This window comes from Mirounga angustirostris, unplaced genomic scaffold (assembly GCF_029215605.1).
Source record: "Mirounga angustirostris isolate CCGP_5_RB_7025 unplaced genomic scaffold, mMirAng1.0.hap1 SCAF_4, whole genome shotgun sequence".
Classification (NCBI taxonomy): domain Eukaryota; kingdom Metazoa; phylum Chordata; class Mammalia; order Carnivora; family Phocidae; genus Mirounga; species Mirounga angustirostris.
Window position 1 is genome coordinate 113,796,871 of NW_026991712.1, and position 22,559 is coordinate 113,819,429.

Below are 22,559 nucleotides of genomic sequence, written 5' to 3' on the forward strand. Positions count from 1 at the left end.
AAAATTGTCAGTATGAAAATATAGTGCTTTTTATTTTATAAAACTACTTATATCAGTTACAAGTATATCTTGTATGTTACAAGTAACAGAATTATCTGACTCAGACTGGCTTAAATATTAAAGGGGGTTTACTGGCTCATCAAATAGTAAAGTCTAGAGGAAGGACAGGTTGAAGCAAAGGCTCAACCATGTCTAGGTCCAGCTTTTTTCCATCTCATTTCTCTGGCAACTACTGCATTAAGCTATCTAATGCATTTTGGACTGCTGACTATCACCAAAAATGTATTAAGCATGTACTATGTACCAAGCACTGGGTACAGATAGATGACTAAAACATATGTGCACTCAAGGATTTTACTGAATAGTAGAGAAGACCGGTTTGAAAATTAGAGTGTGATATATTCAATAACACAAATAAATAAAATTTTTTTCAGAGATAGGCATAAAAGACCTTACAGAGGACAAGAAAACCAAATGAGATTTCAAAGATCAAATAAGAGTTGGTCAGGGGGGGCGCCTGGGTGGCTCAGTTGGTTAAGCGACCGCCTTCGGCTCAGGTCATGATCCTGGAGTCCTGGGATCGAGTCCCGCATCGGGCTCCCTGCTCAGCAGGGAGTGTGCTTCTCTCTCTGACCCTTCCCCTTCTCATGTGCTCTCTCTCTCTCTCTCTCATTCTCTCTCTTTCAAATAAATAAATAAAATCTTTAAAAAAAAAAAAAAGAGTTGGTCAGGGAAGCAAGGCAAGGTCATAGTTCCTGGCTCCACGTTCCTTGGTAAGGTATGTGTGAGTATGGAGCTACAAACTGGTCAGCAGAGAGTACTGGGGGGCTAAGAAGTGACAGATGAAGCTGCTGGGATAAAGACAAATAAGAGGCAAAGAGTTTAACTCCATCTTACAGTTGAAGGCGAATCACCAAGTGGACAAATTCATTTTTCAAAATATCACCTATTAGTTGTGTAGACGAGAAATTAGGGGGGAATGAAAATGAAGATGAGAAAATTACTGCACAGTGCATCTGAATGATGTAAAGGCTCGAGCCAGGAGAGATCAATGGTGATAGAGACTAGGGAATGGAATTAAAATATACTTTGGTAATAAAATCGGCAGGAGTTGGTGACTGGATGTAGAAGGTGAATGGAAGGGAATAACCTCTCTTTTTTGGCTTGGACAACTGGGTGCTAATGATACACCAACCTTTACTGTATATCTGCTATTCCAACCTTCATTCTCAACTCCAGACATATTTCCAATGGTCTCTTGCATCTGACTTCCTCAACATTCACCATGCTCCTCCCTTTCAAATGCCCTAAGACTTGGCACCATCTTCTGTGTTTCCCTTTCCCTGTACCTCCGCATGTAATTGGTCACTGAGTCCATCAATTGCACATGTGAATCCCTTTCACTTTTTCCATCACCACTGCCATTATGTATCCCTTGACTATCATACAATATCTCCTAGCTGGTTTCCTTGTTTCTAATTTTTCTTCCCTCAACTCAAGATCTAAATATGTTAATCTTTTATTTAAAAAACACCAACGGCTCTCCACTGCCTCCACAATACATTCCAAACTCTTCACTGAAAAAGAAAGCCTCCATGATCTAGTCTTAGTTTACCCATTCACCCTCATCTGCTGTCACTTTGGTTGCAGGCCATACCCACAATCCCCTCCCAAAAAGCTACCAAATTCATTTATGGCTCGTCTTTGTAGCACATGACCCTGATGCTCTTAACCACATCTGAATGAACAATGGAATGAGCCAAGGTTAGCCATCAGCCAATGTGGTATTTAAACAAGTAAACTCTAGCAGAGATGTTCTATAATAAACAGAAACCGACTAATGACACTGTAAGAGAGTTTCAAAGCAAATCTAAGAGTAAGAAAAAGAAATGGGTAAGGATAGAAGCAAAGATGAAGGAAATAAATTACTGGAAGATCAGTTTGCAGAACTACTGCAGAGAAAACAGACTGACTGGGCTCATATTCTGTTTGTGTGACCTTGGGAAAGTCATTTTAACGTTTTTGGAGTCAGAATGTCAAGGTTTTTATTAGGACTCTACCACTTCATGCCTAATGCTCAGTTTCCTTATCTGTTAAATGGGAAGAATACCAAGACTTACTCCACAGGGTAGTCAACCCCGCATCTAGCTAATAGAATAGCAATAAGTTTAGGGATTTTTATTACAATTGTCCTGTATAATGGTCCACTTCTCAATGAGGTCTTACTGTATAATTGCTGTCAAATTCCAAACAACTCTCCAATTCTACATCAGATCTGGCTTTTTGACTACTGAAATAGTTTCCTATTTTACTTCTCCATATACCCTATTATCTCTGGTCACCCAGAGGTTTCTCTGTTCCTTGCTGTTTAAGAATCTAATACAACTTGCTTTCCCAAAATAAATCAAACTCTTTCAAATCTCTGTGCCTTTGTAAAAGCCATTCGGTTTAGATATCCTCTGACTTCTCCCTTCCTAATCTTTACCTAATCAACTTTGAATCAATCCTCAAGAGATCACTCAAACGTCACCCTAAAAAGGCTTCCCCAAACTCACTCCAGTCCCCATAACTTTTGTTTGACTATTATCTCTCTTACCAGAGTGTAAGCACAACACCAAAGCTATGTCTTATTAATCTTTGATTCTTCAGGACCTAGTACAAATCTGGGTACATGGTGGGTGCTAGATACTTCATTAATATTTGCAAAATAAATCCATTATATTGCTGTGTTTGAAAAAGATTAATTTGGCACAGCAATTAGGGTGCTGGGTGCACATACGAAGTTTTCTTGTTAAAAAAAAAAACTGCCACAACTTTTTTTTTTTTTTTTTTGCTTATAATAGGAACTTGGAAGTTCAGGATCCTATCCTTAATTACTGCTCAGATGAGGATACAAAGTTCACCTACTATGCCTTAATTTCATTTTCTTTATATAAATCAGACATGTTATCTTCCTTAAATTCCTGACACCTTAAGACTTACAATACAGCCAGGAGAATAAAGTCACTGAAAAGGAGTGCCTCATCCTTACAGATTCAGCCTAGAAACAGAACAACTTCAGTTTTATTTTTCCATCTTTTACATTAATCCCCCACTGGTGGAGACAAAGCAGCATCTCTGGCAGATAAGCCCAAATTAAAGGGACATTTTTTTAATTTATAGAAGAGCCGCTGAAGCCTAAGTGTAAGGGATAGAAAGCACTTAAAAAAAAAAATGTAGAATGCTGCACAGCTATTGGTTATTAGTGGTAATTATGTTTACTCTAATTCAGGAGTTCTTAAAGTGTGACCCAGGCAGCCAGCATCAGCATCACCATCACCTGGGACCTTGTTAGAAATGCAAAAGCTCTCTTCCTAACCAACTGAATGAGTACTATGATCCGGGACCCAGTAAATCTAAGTTTTAACAAGCCCTCCAGGTGATTCTGATGCACACTAAAGCTCACGAAATCAGTTTTGGTGGAAATGGCAATTGGCTAGGGAATATTTCTAAGCTTCATTTTCTTTATAAATTGAGATGTCATTAACTGGATTCACCATAGCCTGAGTTAAGCTTCAGAGCAACCCATCATTTGCTTGCGTCCTCATGGGAGCTGGGAGTAGCTGGGAGCTGTAGTGTTCCAGGTGGAGAGGGGAAACCAGTTTGCAATCAGGAAATATTTCTATGTAAGCATTTCTGGTAGATTCTTTAAAGAAAGTTCAGAATTAAGAGACCTCCAAGACTCCACTAATTTGTTCTTTTTTTCCTTAATCTAAATAAATATTCATTTTTATAACTAATTTTATCATTTTTCTCAAACTAAGCATATTTTTTAAAGCGTACGCTTCAGGACCATGAAACCTGGATCCATCCCGACCTTAGCGATACGTCTTTCAAGAACTAAGCCTATTCGTCTTATTGTCATAAACTGGTGCTGCACATAACTAGGATACTAATTTTGCTCTCCTTTTTTAATCTGGTACGTGCTCCCCGAGGTGCTCGGGATTGGTTTTTTAGGGCGAGGGAACTGCTGTGTAGTGAGGAGACTGGTGCACGTCCCACAAAAGCCTGAGGCGAGGACCACGAGGAGGGGAGGGATGGAGTGGCCGGGAAAGCCACAGCTTCTGGGGCGGAGGCGGATGCCTTAAGAACTGAAGCAGCCAGGGTTCCCGCCTCCTCCTACCTGAGCAGATCCTGGCTGAGCTGCTCCGATACCACCGCCTTCAGCCGGCGCCGCTCACAGGGCCCCTTCCTTTGCAACCCCTTAGTGCAAACTCCAGGGGACCCCAGAGGTACCACGGGCGCCGCGCCACCCCCCCCACAGCCGGCCATGTCCCACAAAGGTACGGCGGCACCCCGCAGGCCCAGTTCAGGATCTCAATCTCCGGCTGCGGAGGAAGGGGGCGTTTCCGACCCAACGCTCCGCTCCTACCCGAATCCGCCCCTCAGGGAAGGGTTGACGCCTCTCCAGTTTGCACACGGTCCCTTATAGCCGCGGGACCGCTCTCCCGGGCAATCTGGGAGGCCCGCGCCGACACGTGACCCAGGAAGGGTGTGCGCAGGCGTAGTAGCTCTGTTTACTTCGGCCGGCGGGCACCCCGTCCCCGTTGCCCCGGGAACAAACCATCTCCAGGGAAGTGACCAGTCTCTCTGGGTTATTTTTCCTCGATGTCTTTGCGTTGCGGGTGGTGCGTTATAACCACTCATTTTAGTTGATGTTTTATTGCGAGCCGAGTCCAAATCAACCTGCGAGCCTTTCCACGTTAAGTCTTCCTGGGGTGTCAGCGCTTTTTTCCCCAGGAAAGAACAGGTTCACAGGACCTTTCCTGTGGCGAGTCTCGCTCCCTCATTTTGTTGCTTTGGGCAAGAAAAACTGAGGGTGTGAGGAGCGGGGAAAGAACTTCAGAAAATCAGCAAGAGTTAGAACACTCCTGAGTCCCCTGCAAAGGGTGTGTACAGAGTCTAAAAGACCCCCATCGCTTCCTAATCCGGGGAGTGGCTCATATAACCGCTCATGAACTTTAGCTGAGAAATATCCGCTTGTATTCCAGCGCTTTGCCTATTAAGCCATAATATTTATGACGAGGAAGGGAGGAGGTAATTTTGAACATTTTGGCCTGAAGAAAATAGCTGGACTGGATATAATTTAAATATCTTTTGGTATTTTTAAACTTATTTCCTCCGAAGGAAGAAAGCTCAGTAGTTCTGCTTCTTTCAGAAGCTCCGCACAAAGTATCCGTTATGGTTGGTTGGTTTGAATCAATTTTCAAACGATTCAGAGGTTACATTTGGTTCTTGTCTCCTGAGTCTCTTCTAAATACCAAGTTTTTAGAAAATAGATGGACCTTGTACCCTAAGGTTGGCCAAAGATTAGCTGTTTCTCCAAATAATGCCCCTCTCAAATATTCAGACACATTAATAATGAAAAATATAACTGGATAATTGATTCTTAATTATTCCTGTAGAAAAGAGGAATGTCAAAGATAATAGCTAATATTTATTGAGTGCTTGTTGGGGGGTGAGAGAACTGCTCTACCTGCTTTATATGCATTAACTCAGTCTTCACAACCACCATTTAGGTAGGCACTAATATGAGCCTAATCTACAGGTGCGGAAGTTGAGGCATGACAAGCTAGGTAACTTGGGAAAGGTCACACAGCCAGCATAGTGGTAATCTAGGTATTAAAACTTAGGCTGACTAGCGACCAACTCTTCCCCTTCAAAGTCCTGCAAGAGTTCTACCATGCGCCTTTATCAGCTGAAGTGACAGGCATTTTTATTATGCACAATTGCATTTATTATTAACTCACTGGTTCAGAATGGATGACAGAATGGTTTCTGGTTCATGTAATTTAATTATCTTAAAACACCTTAGGCAATTGACTATGTGAAGAGATTAAAGAAAAGGTACCTCCTTAAAAAACAAAAATCTTAAAAATAAATAAAAGTAAAAAAATCTGGTCAACGATGCTTCACATTTAACCATTAGAGAATTTTTACTTAAAGCACTATTTTTATTTTAATTAATTCAGGCTGTGAAGTCATTTATACCTTAATGTGAGTGAAGTGATCAGATTCTTTTCCTGAAAGACATTTAGGGAAAAAAGAGAATCCTAAGGAACTAACAATGGGAGATTTGAAGGTAGACACAGCTAAATCTATAATTTTGGGTTGGGTTGGCCTTCACTATGATTCTCATATGTGAAAAATCAATTAAGGTAAAATTGCCTTGGAAGGCAAAAAAACTCTTCTAAGAACTACAATTTCATGAAAGAAAAGTGATTTTTTTGGATGCATTATTTTTTCATTCTTTAAAAAATGTTTTCATTTGAAACATTTCAAATATACAAAGAAGTAAAGAGAGAGATACAATGAACCCCAATATATCCATTACCAAGATTCAACAATTATCATGATTTGGGCATATATGCTTTATCGAGTCTTCTTTCCTTTTGGTCCTTTCTCATGTTTTCTTCTTTCCTTCCTTCTTCCCTTCCTTCCCTACTTCTAAAATTTTTGAAAGTAAAACGACAGACATTATTTAATTTTATTCCTATATACTTCAATATGCATCTCTAAAAAAATGGATGTTTTTAAATTACTAACATTATTCCTTACAAATTAACAATAATTCCATTTACTCTATAACCCATTATAAAATTTTCCCAGCTGTCCTAAACAATATCCTTTATAGTTGGTTTGTTTGAATCAGTTTTCAAATGATTCAGAGGTTGCATTTGGTTCTTATGTCTCCTGAGTCTCTTCTAATCTAGAGCAGTTCCCTCTCCCATTTTTATCTTCATGCCATTGATGTAGCAGAAGCCTGGACAACTGAGCTGTCGAATATTCCACGTTTTAAATTTTACTGTTTGTGTCCTTGTAGTATCACTTACTATGTTCATTTATACCATACATTCCTACAAATGTTAGTTTCAGAGGCTTGATTAGATTCAGGTTCAATTCTTTAGCAAAAAGTATTTAATAGGTGGTATATTAGTTTTCTATTGTTGCTTTAACACATTACCACAAATGTAGTGGCTCAAAAACAACACATTTTTTTCCCTTCAGTTTCGTAGGTTAGAATCCCCACATGGATCTCACTGGGCTAAAATCAAGGTTTGGGCAGGACTGCATTCCCTTATGGAGTATCTAAGGGAGAGTTTCCTTGCTTTATGCAAATTCTAGAGACTGCCCATATTCCTTGGCTCTTGACTTCCTTTCTGCCGTCTTCCATACCAGCAGGCAGAGTCCTTACATTGCGTCATTCTGACCTCTTCTTCTGCCTCCGTCTTTACTCTTTCAAGGACTCTTATGGTTACATTCAGTACAATTGGATAATGCAGGATAATCTCCCTGTTTTAAGGTCGGCTAATTAGCAACCTTAATTTATTTGCAACCTTAATTCCCCTTTGCCATGTAACCTACCACATTCACAGTTTCTGGTATTAGGACATGGACATCTTTTGGGAGGGTGAGGGCAGGCATTATCCTGCCTACCACAAGTGGTAATTCATTTTGTATCATATCAGGAGGCCCATAATGTTTGGTTATCTTCCTTTTAATGTTGCTAAAATGTATCATACATTTTCATCTGATAGTTTTATCTGTTGATAATTCTTGGTTGGACCAACTAGGGATTCCAAAATGATTTTATAATTCTATCATTCATTTGCTGGAAATCTGCTGGAAATCTTCCTTAAAGAATGACTGTCCTTCATTAATTAGAAATATTGGATATCCAGAAAGACATTTCACACCGCAAAGGCAGGATACTTAATTCTCTCATTTAAATTACCATTTTTCAAAGTAAGGAGTTGGTACCCTCATTCATTCCAGTGTGTTCAATTTATCATTTTTGTTATCTTCATGAGCTCATTGGTTTTTCTATATGCAAAGGCAATTGCATTTATTCTTTTTGATGCTCAAATTGCCTTTTCTGGCCAATGGGAGTTCCTTTATATTGGCTCCTGTGTCCTTTTGACACATTCTTTAATCTGTGATAGCTTCTTTGCTTTCTGGCACAACCAAATACTAGATACCTTGTCTATTTCCCACCCCAACTATTCCTCCAAAGAGCTACAGTTCCTTTTAGTGTGGAATGGTAGATAGAGCCCACAATCTGGGTGATAAGTGTGCTCACTGATATTGGCCTGCGTTGTTTCTAAGCAATACATGTTTTTGTAAGAAAAAAATTGCTGAGTTTATACTATATCGGATTCAAATTTAATATTATGAGATTTTTAGATTCTTTGTTTTTAATCTCTGTTCTTTTTTTTCTTGCACTGAAAAACTCTTGGTTCCTAACAACATTAACAGAATTACTTATCTATACATTCCTAAAGAAGTTATTAGCGTTTCATAATAATATGAATATTACTACTAACAATTAGACTATATTCAATTTAAGGTATTTTGAATTAATATCATGGAAATATCAAGTTGGGGGGAACCTGGGTGGCTCAGTCGGTTAAGCATCTGCCTTTGGCTCATGTTATGATCCCAGGTCCTGGGATGGAGCCCTACATCGGGCTCCTTGCTCAGCGGGGAGCCTGCTTCTCCCTCTCCCTCTGCCTGCTGCTCCCCCTGCTTGTGCTCGCTTTCTGTCAAATAAATCAAAATAAAATTAAAAAAAAAAGAAATATCAAGCTGTGTGGATACTATAGAATGACTATTTGTGTCCTCCCAAAATTCATATGTGGAAATCTAATCCCCAGTGTGGTGGAATTTGGAGGTGGGACCTTTGGGAGGTGATCAGGTCATGAGGATGGAACCCTCATGAATGGGATTAGTTCCCTCATAAAAGAGACCCCAGAGAATTTCCTTGCCTCTTCCACCATGAGAGGATACAGTGAGAAGACAGCTATTTACATACCAGGAGGCAAGCTCTTATGAGACACCATATTTGCCAGAGCATTGATCTTGGACTTCCCAGCTTCCAGAACTATAAGAAATAAATGTTGGTTGTTGAAGCCGCTCAGTCCATAGTATTTTTGTTACAGCAGCCTGAACTAACGAAGACAGTGAGGATTATAAAATATCACTTATCCATCTCCTTTCTCAGGTGAGAAATGCATGGAAACGATCTCGGAACAATATTTAATTTTTTTTCTGTGACTTCCCTTAAGCTTTCCTCCTCTGCTCACCTCCCCCTCACTCACCTCTTCTTCCTTTCTTCTCAAAATACCAGGAAGCTAACTAATGAAGTTTAAGCTTTACGGGCCCCACTTATACAAGCCCCTTCCAAGGCTCCAATGAGATCCCTAGAAATGTGTTTCCTTTTTGTAGTTTTGGGGGTATGTTTTTGTAAATTTTGCAAAGGTAAGAAATTTTACCACATTTGATCAAGAATTTCATCTTAGCCAAATGTCCCCTCATATATGGTGGCACTGAGTGCCTACAGGCATTTTTGGGATATGGCCACAATGAAACTAAGTTGAGGATACAGTAGTTTGGGCATATTTATTGGTTCACAATCATTTCCACATCTAGATAAGTTGTTGCTCTCTGTTCTGGTGCAGGAATGGCTTCCAGGAATAGTTTGCTGATTCATCCTGCATAGTGACATGAAGGGATAGGGCCCAAGGTCACATCACATCACATCACATCACATGTGAAGATGTCTTACAGGAAATGGTGCTAGAGGTATATAGGTAGTTAGGACATATACAATAGTAAGTAGAGGCTTCAGTTCTCATTAATGTCTAGTCAGAGTGAAAGGAGTATTCTTAGTAATGTAGAATATGCAATTATAAACACAAATTTCCTCTTCGATGAGACTCAAAGTAGAATTTGTCAGAATTCCTGTATTTATAACTTATGTTTGTAATATTAGTCACCTTCCCAGAAATTGTAGTCTGTTGTAATTTCTCATTCTAAATAATCACTTTCATATCTAGAAAAAAAAATGTTAAATGGCAGCCATACCATTTATAATTGTTTCAGTGGTATTCATATCTTCCTGATGTTTATTTTTATTTTGTCTTGTGTTGTTACATGTATTTATTTATTGCCAATGGAGCTCTTAATGAGATATTTTCTTTGCAAAAATGAAGAAGAAGTGATGGTCTAAAATGTTCCTCTGGCCTTACTTTAGCACTAAACTAGGAAGAGGTGAACAGTGTTTATCAATAGGTCTCTTTTTTCTAATCTTCTTTTTTTTCAAGTTTTTATTTAAATTCCAGTTAGTTATCATACAGTGTAAAATTAGTTTCAGATGTAGAATTCAGTGATTCATCACTTATATACAATACACAGTGCTCATCACAACAAGTGCCCTCCTTAATACCCATCACCTATTTAACCCATCCCTCCACCCTTCTCCCCTCCAGTAACCCTCAGTTTGTTGTCTATAGTTAAGAGTCTGTTTTATGGTTTGTCTCTCTCTTTCCCCCTGCCATGTTCATCTGTTTTGTTTCTTCAGTTCCACATATAAGTGAAATCATATGGTATTTGTCTTTCTCTGGACTAACGTATTTCACTTAGCATAATACTTTTTAATTCCACCCACGTCATTGCAAATGGCAAGATTTCATCCTTTTTATGGCAGAGTACTATTCCACTGCATATATATATACCACCTATTCTTTTATTTTTTTAATTTAAATTCAATTAGCCAACATATAGTACATCCTTAGTTTCAGATGTAGAGTTCAATAATTCGTCAGTTGTATATAACACCCAGTGCTCATCACATCATTTGCCCTCTTTAATGCCCATCACCCAATTACCCCATTCCCCCACCCACCTCCCCTCTAGCAACCCTCAGTTTCCTATAGTTAAGATCTCTCATGGTTTGTCTCCCTCTCTGATTACTTCCCATTCAGTTTTCCCTCCCTTCCCCTGTGATCCTCTGCACTGTTTCTTATATTCCACATATGAGTGAAATCATAGGATAATTGTCTTTCTCTGATTGACTTATTTCACTCAGCATAATACCCTCCAGTTCCATCCATGTTGATGTGAATGGTAAGTATTCATCCTTTCTGATGGCTGAGTAGTATTCTATTATGTGTGTGTGTGTGTGTGTGTATCATCTATCTATCTATCTATCATCTATCATCTATCTATCTGTCTATACCACATCTTCTTTCTCCATTCATCTGTTGATGGACATCTTGGCTCTTTCCATAGTTTGGCTATTGTGGACATTGCTACTATAAACATTGGGGTGCAGGTGCCCCTTCGGATCACTACATTTGTATCTTTGGGGTAAATACCCGGTAGTGCAATTGCTGGGTCATAGGGTAGCTCTATTTTCAACTTTTTGAGGAACCTCCATACAGTTTTCCAGAGTGGCTGCACCAGCTTGCATTCCCACCAACAGTGTAAGAGGGTTCCCCTTTCTCTGCATCCTTGCCAACATTCGTTGTTTCCCGACTTGTTAATTTTAGCCATTCTGACTGTATACCACCTATTCTTTATCCATTCATCAGTCAGTGGACACTTGGGCTGTTTCCATAATTTGGCTATTGTTGATAATGATGTTATAAACATTGGGGTGCATATATCCCTTTAAATCATATATCCCTTTTGTATCCCAAAGGATACAAAACTCTGGTGCCTCAGGGAGTGTCTCTGGTGTGTGCCTGGAGCACTCTGCGGCTGTGTTTTGGCTGCTTATCCCTCAGATCCATCATCTGCAGAGGCTCTCCTGGCCTACAGTAGGCAGTGTTCGGACCTTAGCCAGAGTGTGGCAAGTTTTAACTAGGCATGCTCTGGTCTGCTTGTTAAGTAAGACCTGATGTGGGACTGAAGACTTGCAGAACTCTATGGTCAGTAGACATTGCGTGTGCAGGGGTTTGTGCTGGTCTTCTGGGGAAGAGGCCTGCTGCACTCGTCTTTAGGCACACTTGCCCAAGAAAAGCAGCACCAGCAGGGCGCAGGGGAGTGGGACTTGGTGTAAGCAGGTTAGGCAGCCAGTGTCAGGTGCTGTGCTATTTACTGAAGGAGGGAAATGGTGTCAGCCAGCTCCTTTGTCCCTAGGGAGGGGTCTCTGTGCTTGCTGCTCTTGGGGAAGCACTCCCAGAAGAGTGAATAATTTCCCCTCATGCGTCTCAGGTGTTTTTCTATTTTCATGCACTCTGTCTCTGCGTTGCTTGCCTGCCTAGAGCAGCGCAGTGCCCTTTGGGCTTTATCCTAGCCAATCCTGCTGACTTTAGGGACGTGCTGTGGCAGGGGCCTGAACTGGTCTTCTGGGGGAGGGTTTCACTGCACTGGAATGGATGCTGGTTTGACCAAGAAAGGCAGTCATGCCAGAGCGCAGAGGCATAGGATTTGGAGCAAAGCAGGCTAAACAGCCAGTGTCTGGATTAGGTGCCCTCAGCAGGTGTCTCTGTGCCTATGCTGAGGGGCGGAGGAGGGAAATGTCACCTGCTGGCTCTTTTGTCCCCAGAGAGGTGAATCTGCGAATGCCACCTTTCACAGATACGCTCTAAGAAGAGAGAACAGTCCCTCCCTGTGCTCCTTAGGCAATCCCCAGATCATACTGTCTGCGCTGGGGTTGCTTGCCTGCCTTCTCTCCAGGAGTAGGGCAGTGCGTTCAAGACTTTCGCAGCCAAGCTTGCCAACCTCTAAAACTCCATTCTTTGAGCCCCGCTGGTTGCAAAAACTCACAAAAATCAGCTCCTTTCATTTCCCAGTCAATGGCTTTGGGAAAGTGTTCTCTCTGAGTGTTCCCCTGTGTGCTCCCTTCTCTCTGTGACCACAGCTCCCTCCCCTCCACAGCACCCACTATCCATTTCTCCCCCAAACTGCATTTCCATGCTTCCCACCTTCCCCAGTGTGGCCTCTCCTCTCCCTCTACTTGTGCAGTTTGTCCTGTCAGTCCTCAGGTCAATTTCTTGGGTATTCAAAGTGATTTGATAGTTATCTAGGTGTGTTCAAGGGACAAGGCAAGCCTAAGGTCCTCCTACTATGCCTCCATCTTAGCTCTTCTTATCAATAGATCTCTTATTCTCTACCTTTAGTCACATTGAAACAAACACATCTTAAGGAAAACAGGTACTACAAGATCTAATAGAAATATATATTTCTCAAGCACATTTTATGTATCATAATTAAGTGCTCAAGCTACTTAGAGTAAAAACTATTGTGTTTTTCCTGAAAGGATAATTTTATTTCAATCATAGTTTCTATTTGGAAGGTACTTTCACCATTTTCAGGGCTGACTTTAACATTTGAATACAGCAATTAAACGGTTAATGTGGTAATGAATATATAGAAACTATCTAGAGGTCTAAGTATGAATTAAATAACTTGGTATATTCTGGATGCTTCAGGCAAATTTATTAAAGTTCTTGTATGAAATGTAATCTGAATTCTGTCCAGATATGTCCTGAAAGAGTCTCGAAACATCAAGATTTGGCACCCCAAAGGCTGCCCTAAGTCTAGTAGCTAACTCCGCCTCTGTTATGAAACCGTCCTCATCAAGATCAAAAAGCTTAAACGACACTTGCAGAATCTTCTCAGTATTGGCAGGATTGCATAGGATAGTCAGACCTGTCCCATATTCTCTGAATTCTATATGCCATCATTATTCCTGTCAAAGGGGGCAAAAAACTGTTCCAAGGGCTCTGAAATTAGGACGTTTAAGTAATTTGCAAATTCTTCAATTCCTATAGTGGCGACTCCTTTAGTGGCAACTGCAATTGCAGCATATTCATCCAGATGCTAATGAATAGTATCCCAATCTAACTTCAATTTCTGGCTAATTTTTGTAATTCCATCAAACTAGCTTCCATGGGTAATTGAAGGTTACCCGTGAAAATCATCAGTCTACAATCTTCCGGAGTGTGGTCTGTCACAGACACCCCCCAAAGCATTTGCCATGTTGATCCTCACTGTATCGGCAAAAGGGTTCGGTCTTTTTTTTTCTTGGTCATTTGATGTATAAACAGGCATAAACTCACCTTCCCCTTTGGTGAAGAACTGACTCAAGGTCAACATATAGACTAGAAACCTGCAAACCCCTGCCAGGCTTAGGTCACCGTGTCCGGTGTATTTGGGTACCTGCAGGCGATTTGGTCAAAGAAAGTGGAGTGTGGGGCCATAACACAGATGAGGGCCTCATCGCGGGTTGCTTTTTCCCCTTTCACTTTAACCAGGAACTCTGCTTAACGGAATGTTGCCTGAAACAAGAATTTGAGTGGTGGTCACACCAGTTTTTTCCCCCAACTCTTCGCAGGGTTGACTGATCAAGCAGAACCGCTCATGGTGGAAAGTGAGGACACTGGCCAGAGGACGATGAAGAGGAAGGCAATGCAGGACTGACAGACTGGCACCAGGACAGTCCCGGTGAGGATGATATAGCCCAGCACCATGGGCTGATGCACCTCTGCCGCATGAAGGGGTTGGCCACGGCAGACAGTGCAGCTTGTTCATCATGTGGTGAAAGGTGGATCCCACACCGCCATCTCGGAGTCCAAGGAGGTGGACTGAGCCATGAGGCCAACTTCTCAGTGGTCTCAGGATGCCGGTAGATTGGATCTAAGGGCAGCCCCCAAAGCACACCCCTTCCCCATATTCAAGTGCCCCTTCCACACGTAATTAGAACTCTCAGATACAATGTGGGTTAATAGGAAATGAGGATGTATTACGCTTAATTATTTCTTAAAATCAGAAAAATTAAAAATGATAAATGGTGTAATAGAATTAGAATCATATCAACAGTACAATCTTTTCTGCTTTTTGTAAATGTCTTCCTTTTGACATATATGCTTAATACATTATTTTCACATGATTTCTGACATTTATATTAAGGATATATTATATACCTACTAGGGATATATGAATTTAAATAGATGAATATTAATTAAAACCTTTAATTTAAATGCCATTACCAGTAAAGTTTACTTACTCTGAGATGCTTTGGGAGCTGGTAAGTCAAATTCATTTATTCTCCCTACAAACTGATCTCTACAGAGACCATAATATCTCTTTATGCTAAGAGGTTTAACTGATGGCACCCAGGAGCCTTTATATCTGTTACAAGCACTCTTCCACATGCATAGCAAATTAGAATACATCCATTATCGTGGGCTGGAATTAGCCATGGCACATTTGATTCATATTCTTAACAAGAGTCCACATGAACCAGTCAGCATTCCAAACTGATATAAGTAACAACAACAAACCTTAAAATCACCTTAGTCAGTAACAGATTTTCAATCCTGAAATAAGTCAGGATTATTTTACTGGGTCAACATAAACAGTCAAAGTCCTATTCTTCCCTTGCAACTGCCCTACAGAAATGATCAAGAGGGAAGCATAATCAAAGTTGCTGTGAACCAGGCTCTGTTCTATACCTTGTAACATTTGCAACTCTGACAATGCTAATTTGCTAATTACTGATTTAAATTCCTTTCCCCAGAATTAAAAGTCAAATTATAGGTTTCTGGGAGATGTTTCTATTTATTGGAACACACCAGGTTACCAATAAAACAGAACAGCATAGATACAGAGCCTGTTATTTTACTGGAAAGATTAGAGGCTTTATGATGAATCTAGGTCAGATTCTGGTTCTAACAATTATACTGTGGGCATTTTTGAACGTTATTTTCACATCTATAAACTGGTAATACTCTCTACCTTGCAATGTTATTATGAGGCACAAGCAAAAATGTAGATAGAAAGTTGGATTTTTATTAGGAAATAAAAGTTGCTTAGGATACAGTGATGAGAATTCTTAAGGACATTCCACTTTCTTCTGTCACTATCAGAACTACATTTCATGAGGGAGATATTTTTCTCACCAACTTAGTCTTATTTGGGAATAGTTGTAGCCTCTAAGGAGCCATGATTTGGCAATGTTACTGATTGTCTCCCATGCCAAATGAGACTAACCCTAGAGAATGAGTAGTATTCCCTTGAGCTTGTATCATTCTCTATTCTGTAAGTCTTCCCACTCTTATTTGTAATGTTCATTACTACTCTTGAATCCTTGTTTAACTTAACTGCATTCTGTGTATACTTCCTTTTTTTAAGATTTTATTTATTTATTTGAGAGACAGAGACAGAGACAGAGAGATAGTGAGAGAGAGCATGAGTGGGAGGAGGAGAGAGAAGCAGGGAGCCCAATGCAAGGCTCAATCCCAGGACCCCGGGATCATGACCTGAGCAGAAGGCAGACGCTTAATTGATACCCCTATTTATACTTCTTAAGGGAAAGTTACATATTACCATGTCATCTTTCCTTTATATTTACCCCATAGTGCCTAGCAGTGTGTGAAATATGTTATTTATTCATTAAGCAAATATGTGAGTGCCTACGATGGAGCTAGGCCCTTATTCTAGAAGCTGGATATATGTCAGTTAATAAAACAGTAAAAAAATCTATGCCTTGTGGAACTTAGATTCTAGTGCACATAGGAAGTACAGAATTCAATTCTGGTTGCATTATTGGGGCAAAAGGATATTTTGATCTTTTGTCTAAATCTCTCACCAATTTAGCTGGAAAATTAAGACAAGTAATTTGATGGATGTGCTTTCCTACTTTGCAGTATTTAATACACACATATATATGTATACATGAGAATCTCTATATCATCTCTTGTTAATCTTTCCAGTATAAGTAGTATTTATGGCCTGTTTTAAGAATGTATATTCTTCTAATCATATTTGCCTTCAAACTCATAAATATATTATAAACCCGAGAGATTTGACAATAGAACTTTTTAATGGTTGAAAAATAGTAAAAAGAAGTTTTGAACAATAAAATGAAAATTTATACCATTGCAGGTTTGCCTTTTTAAATATGGCGCAGCTAATCTTTCATATATATTTGTAAAAGGCACCAGATGTTAACAGGGTAAAGAATGCAAGAAATCAAAATGGAGCCACTTTCCCCAACTTCCTTTCTGTATCAATGTACACATTTTAAGGCAGATGCTTTTCCATGCAAAATCCAACAGAAGAAAATCAACATTTTACAATTTCACACATTCTCAGATTTTTTTCAGTATCATTTGTCAGGATATTCATGATAAAGCATATTAAAACAACTTTTTCCTAGTGAAGCTTAAAGAGGTTGATGAACAATGATTAAAAATTATTTAGAGACTTCATTACAGACCCCTCATAGAAGATATAGAAAAGTCAATCTTTTTTTCTTGTTTCTTCTTTCAGAAATGTCCATATCAGTTTGTTCACTATGTCAGGTTGTTCTTGCTGAAGCCAATGACTGACTTCTGACAAAATAGTCAGCCTGAAATAATTTTTAACATAAATCTTTGTGACTTCAGCCATCTCAACCTCCATAAATGCATCTTTCTCTCCCCACAGTAGTAGCGTTGGAATGGTCACCATGTGATGTTTGAGAGGCAGACAGCTATAAAAACAAAACATGTAGACTTGAGACTCATTGTAAAAGTTAAAATAACATTTTCCCATAATGTTCTTTTAAGCCATACATTCTCAAAGGAGACAATATCACCACCAATGGGGTGAAAATTGATTCTTGGGAGAGTGAAAAAAAATTAATTTTTTAATGTATAAATCATGGATATACACACAGTACATAAACAGATATTAAAATCTCATAGGGTGGGGGGGCAATTAGGAAAAAAAATGTCTCAAAAGGTTCCTTAAGGAGGTGACGATGAAAAAATGGTTGAGAAACACCGCATTAGGCAATCAATCTATACAATAAAAAATTTTAAAGGCTATTTAAGAAAGGGCTCAATAGGGTGCCTGGGTGGCTCAGTTGGTTAAGCGACTGCCTTCGGCTCAGGTCATGATCCTGGAGTCCCAGGATCGAGTCCCGCATCAGGCTCCCTGCTCAGCAGGGAGCCTGCTTCTCCCTCTGACCCTCCCCCCTCTCATGTGCTCTCTCTCTCATTCTGTCTCAAATAAATAAATAAAATCTTTAAAAAAAAGGGCTCAATAAAAATTTTAATTGGATGAGTGTAGCAAAATTTATAATGAAGGTTATAAATTAAATATGAAATTCATCACTATGAAGAATAATTTGCTTTAAAGGATACCAGAATTTCTGAATGGTGTGATGAAAGAGAGTTTTAAATGGTGTTACTTTAAATATATTTTAAATTGTTAGATAATATAACATTTTATGTGAAATTGGAACTGAAAATTCAGAAAATATATACAGACTGAACTTTACCATTAAATGAGACTATATTTATTTTGCAAGAAGATTATTTTTAAAATAATGTTTTATTATGTATTTTCTTAAAGTATAAAGAATAAAACCATGCATAATTCCATCATTAAAAGATAACCTTTTGGTCATTTTCTATGCACATAGTTGAAACCATACCATAAATAAAGCGCAATAAATATACACAATTTGTATACAGCATCCATACTCAAATTTTATGTTGAATTATAACTTGAGAATTTTCTCATTTCATAATGTTTTTCAAAAGTAATTGTAAAAGATAGTATTTTATGGTATAATGATCCATAAATGACTATTCTCCTATAACTGAATATTTAGATTATATCATCAGTTAATACAAGGGGATGTTTTAAGTGATGCTATAATGAGCATTTTGTGCCCAAATCTTTTTTGGCATTTCAGATCATTTCTTTAAGCTAGAGTCCTAGAAGTGGAATTCCTGAGCTAAAGAATATAAATATTTTTAAAGCTTTTGACATTTACTGCTACACTATTTTTCAGGAAAGTGGGATGGTATTAATTACACTCTTGTTGACTATTCATGAGAATGAACACATCACTAGACATTCTCCAGCACTGACTTCCGTTTTTTTTTTAAGGTTTTATTTATTTATTCATGAGAGACAGAGAGAGAGAGAGGCAGAGGGAGAAGCAGGCTCCCAAGGAGCAGGGAGCCCGATGTTGGACTCGATTCCAGGACCCTGGGATCATGACCTGAGCCGAAGGCAGACGCTTAACCATCTGAGCCACCCAGGCACCCCTGACTTCCATTTTTGTTAGTTATCAAAACTCATGACATGTGGCTACTTGGATGGATAGGATGCTGCTAGATTGTGCAGGATATCACATATGTCCACTACGGACTTAACTTTTGACTCCCATGCAAGTGGCCATCATTTGGTTATAATGCTCCTAAAAATTAAGGTCTTCTTGAATGGGTAAACTGATAGAAAAATAAACTCTTACTTAATTTTGATACATGGATTGCTATACAAACTTGCAAGTCACTCAAATTCTAGAGCTCATAAAATATTCAAAAGTAAAACATTTTCTAACAATTTTCTGCATATTTAACAATATGTGAGCGTGTAATAATTGAATCAGTAAGGTAAAAGGAGTTTTAAAAGACAATTAGTCAAAAAAACAAAGAAAAATATAAGTTCTTCACTCATATGTGGAATTTAAAAAACAAATTAACAAAGAAAAAAAGGGACAACCAAAAAAACCTAGACTCTTAACTATAGAGAACAAACTGGTAGTTGCCAGAAGAGAAGTGGGTCAGGGAATGGGTGAACTAGGTGAAGGGGATAAGGAGTGCACTTGTGATGAGCACTGAGTAATGTATAGAATTGTTGAATCACTGTATTGTATACCTGAAACTAGTATAACACTATACGGTAATTATAGTTGAATTAACACAATAAACAAATAAATAAATGAATTTTTTAAATTTTTAAAAAAGAAAAAAGCAAGAAAAATATAAATTCTTCACCAGATCAAATTGGGGATAAAGGGAGAAGTTTCCAGAAAATGAAAAGAAGAGCATATTCTCTGGCCCTAAGCTTTTAAATTGCTAAACTTCACATGAAATGTTACATATATTTATTTTTTTAAGCTGTATTTATTTATTTGAGAGAGAGAGGGCATGAGTGGGGGGAGGGGCAGATGGAGAGGGAGAGAAAGAATTTCAAGCAGACTCCCCGCTGAGAACAGAGCCAGATGCGAGGCTCAATACCATAACCCTGAGATCATAACCTGAACCAAAATCAAGAGTCAGATGCTTAACTTACTGAGCCACCCAGGTGCCCCTGAAATATGTTACATATAAAAGAAAGTATCCACCAAAAAATTGCTAGAACTAATACATGAATTCAGCAAAGTCACAGGATATAAAATCAATGGGCAGAAATCTGTTGCGTTTCTATACACTAATAATAAAGCAGCAGAAAAATAAATCAAGGAATCAATCCCATTTACAATTGTACCAAATACAGTAAGATACCTAGGAATAAACCTAACCAAAGAGGTAAAAGATCTGTACTCTGAAAACTACAGAACACTTATAAAAGAAATTGAAGAGGAAATGGAAAAATATTACACATTCATGGATTGGAAGAACAAACATTGTTAAAATGTCCATATTACCCAAAGCAATCTACACATTTAATGCAATCCTGATCAAAATACCACCAGCATTTTTCACAGAGCAAGAACAAACAATCCTGAAATTTATATGGAACCACAAAAGACCCCAAATAGCCAAAGCAATTCTGATAAAGAAAAGCAAAGCTGGAGGCATCATGATTCTAGACTTCAAGCTCTATTACAAAGCTATAAGCATCAAGACAGTATGGTACTGGCACAAAAACAGACACATAGATCAATGGAACACAACAGAGAACTCAGAAATGGACCCACAACTATATGGTCAACTAATATTCAACAAAGCAGGAAAGAATATCCAATGGAAAAAAGAAAGTCTCTTCAACAAATGGTGTTGGGAAAACTGGACAGCGACATGCAGAAGAATGAAAGTGGACCAGTTTCTTACACCATACACAAAAATAAATTCAAAATGGATGAAACACCTAAATATGAGACAGGAAACCATCAAAATCCTAGAGGAGAACACAGGCAGTAACCTCTTTGATCTCAGCAGCAGCAACTTCTTACTAGACACATCTCTGGAGGCAAGGAAAACAAAAGCAAAAATGAACTATTGGGACTTCATCAAGATAAAAACTTCTGCACAGCAAAGGAAACAGTCAACAAAATAAAAGGAAGCCTACAGAATGGGAGAAGATATTTGCAAATGTCTTATCAGATAAAGGGCTAGTACCCACATGTGTAGAGAACTTATCAAACTCAACTCCCCAAAAAATAAACAATCCAGGGAAGAAATGGGCAGAACATATGAACAGATATTTTTCCGAAGAAGACATACAGATGGCTAACAGACACATGAAAAGATGCTCAACATCACTCATCATCAGGGAAATACAAATCAAAACCACGATGAGATGCACCTCACACCTGTCAGAATCACTAAAATCAACAACACAGGAAACAACAGGTGTTAGTGAGGATGTGGAGAAAGGGGAACCCTCTTACACTGTTGGTGGGAATGCAAACTGGTATAGCTACTCTGGAAACTAGTATGGAGGTTCCTCAAAAAGGTAAAAATAGAATTACCCTATGATCCAGCAATTGCACTACTAGGTATTTACCCCAAAGATACAAATGTGGTAATCCGAAGGCGCACCTGCACCCCAGTGTTTATGGCAGCACTATCAACAATAGCCAAATTATGGAAAGAGCCCAAATGCCCATCAACTGATGAATGGATAAAGAAGATGTGGTATAAAATCAAAACCTCAATGAGATACCACCTCACACCAGTCAGAATGGCTAAAATTAACAAGTCAGGAAATGACAGATGTTGGCGAGGATGTAGAGAAAGGGGAATCCTCCTACCCTGTTGGTGGGAATGCAAGCTGGTGCAGCCACTCAGGAAAAAAGTATGGAGGTTCCTCAAAAAGTTGAAAATAGAGCTACGGTATGACCCAGCAATTGCACTACTGGGTATTTACCCCAAAGATACAAAAGTAGGGATCTGAAGGGGTACGTGCACCCCAATGTTTATAGCAGCAATGTCCACAATAGCCAAACTGTGGAAAGAGCCAAGATGTCCATCAACAGCTGTATGGAGAAAGAAGATGTGGGGTGTGTGTGTGTGTATATATATATATATCACAAGTGTATATCACAAGTATACACACACACACACACACACATAATGGAATATTATGCAGCCATCAAAAAACTGAAATCTTGCCATTTGCAACGACATGGATGGAACTAGACGGTATTATGCTAAGCGAAATAAGTCCATCAGAGAAAGACAAGTATCATATTATCTCACTGATATGAGGGATTTGAGAAACAAGACAGAGGATCATAGGGGAAGGGAGGAAAAAATAAAACAAGATGAAATCAGAGAGGGAGACAAACTATAAGAGACTCTTAATCATTGGAAACAGGCTTGCTGGAGGGGAGAGGGGTGGAGGGATGGGGTAACTGGGTGATGGACATTGGGAGGGTATGTGCTATGGTGAGCACTGTGAATTGTCTAAGATTGATGAATTACAGACCTGTACCTCTGAAACAAATAATACATTATATGTTTAAAAAAAAAAAAAAGAAGAAGATAGTAGGAAGGGAAAAATGAAGGGGGAGAAATCGGACAGGGAGACAAACCATGAGAAACTATGGACTCTGAGAAACAAACTGAGGGTTCTAGAGGGGAGGGGAGTGGGGGAATGGGTTAGCCTGGTGATGGGTATTAAAGAGGGCACATATTGAATGGAGCACTGGGTGTTATATGCAAACAATGAATCATGGAACACTACATCAAAAACTAATGATGTAATATATAGTGACTAACAAC

At 39.0% G+C, this 22,559-nt stretch overlaps 2 protein-coding genes and 1 pseudogene across 2 annotated transcripts in view; all 3 read right to left on the reverse strand.

The window, feature by feature from the left end:
* BTBD8 (BTB domain containing 8) overlaps positions 1–4,472 on the reverse strand; it is a 107,593-nt gene extending 103,121 nt beyond the window's left edge. The window contains exon 1 of the mRNA XM_064588821.1: positions 4,163–4,472. Within this exon, the coding sequence (XP_064444891.1) occupies positions 4,163–4,311 (149 nt within the window). The 5' untranslated portion in view covers positions 4,312–4,472. The remainder of the gene's footprint in view (positions 1–4,162) is intronic.
* An 8,703-nt stretch (positions 4,473–13,175) lies between these two features.
* On the reverse strand, positions 13,176–14,027 carry LOC123860313 (lysophosphatidylcholine acyltransferase 2B-like; annotated as a pseudogene).
* A 2,497-nt stretch (positions 14,028–16,524) lies between these two features.
* The window catches only part of EPHX4 (epoxide hydrolase 4), a 42,240-nt gene continuing 36,205 nt past the window's right edge, over positions 16,525–22,559 (reverse strand). The window contains exon 7 of the mRNA XM_045895390.3: positions 16,525–17,302. Coding sequence (XP_045751346.1) covers positions 17,071–17,302 — 232 coding nt within the window. The 3' untranslated portion in view covers positions 16,525–17,070. The remainder of the gene's footprint in view (positions 17,303–22,559) is intronic.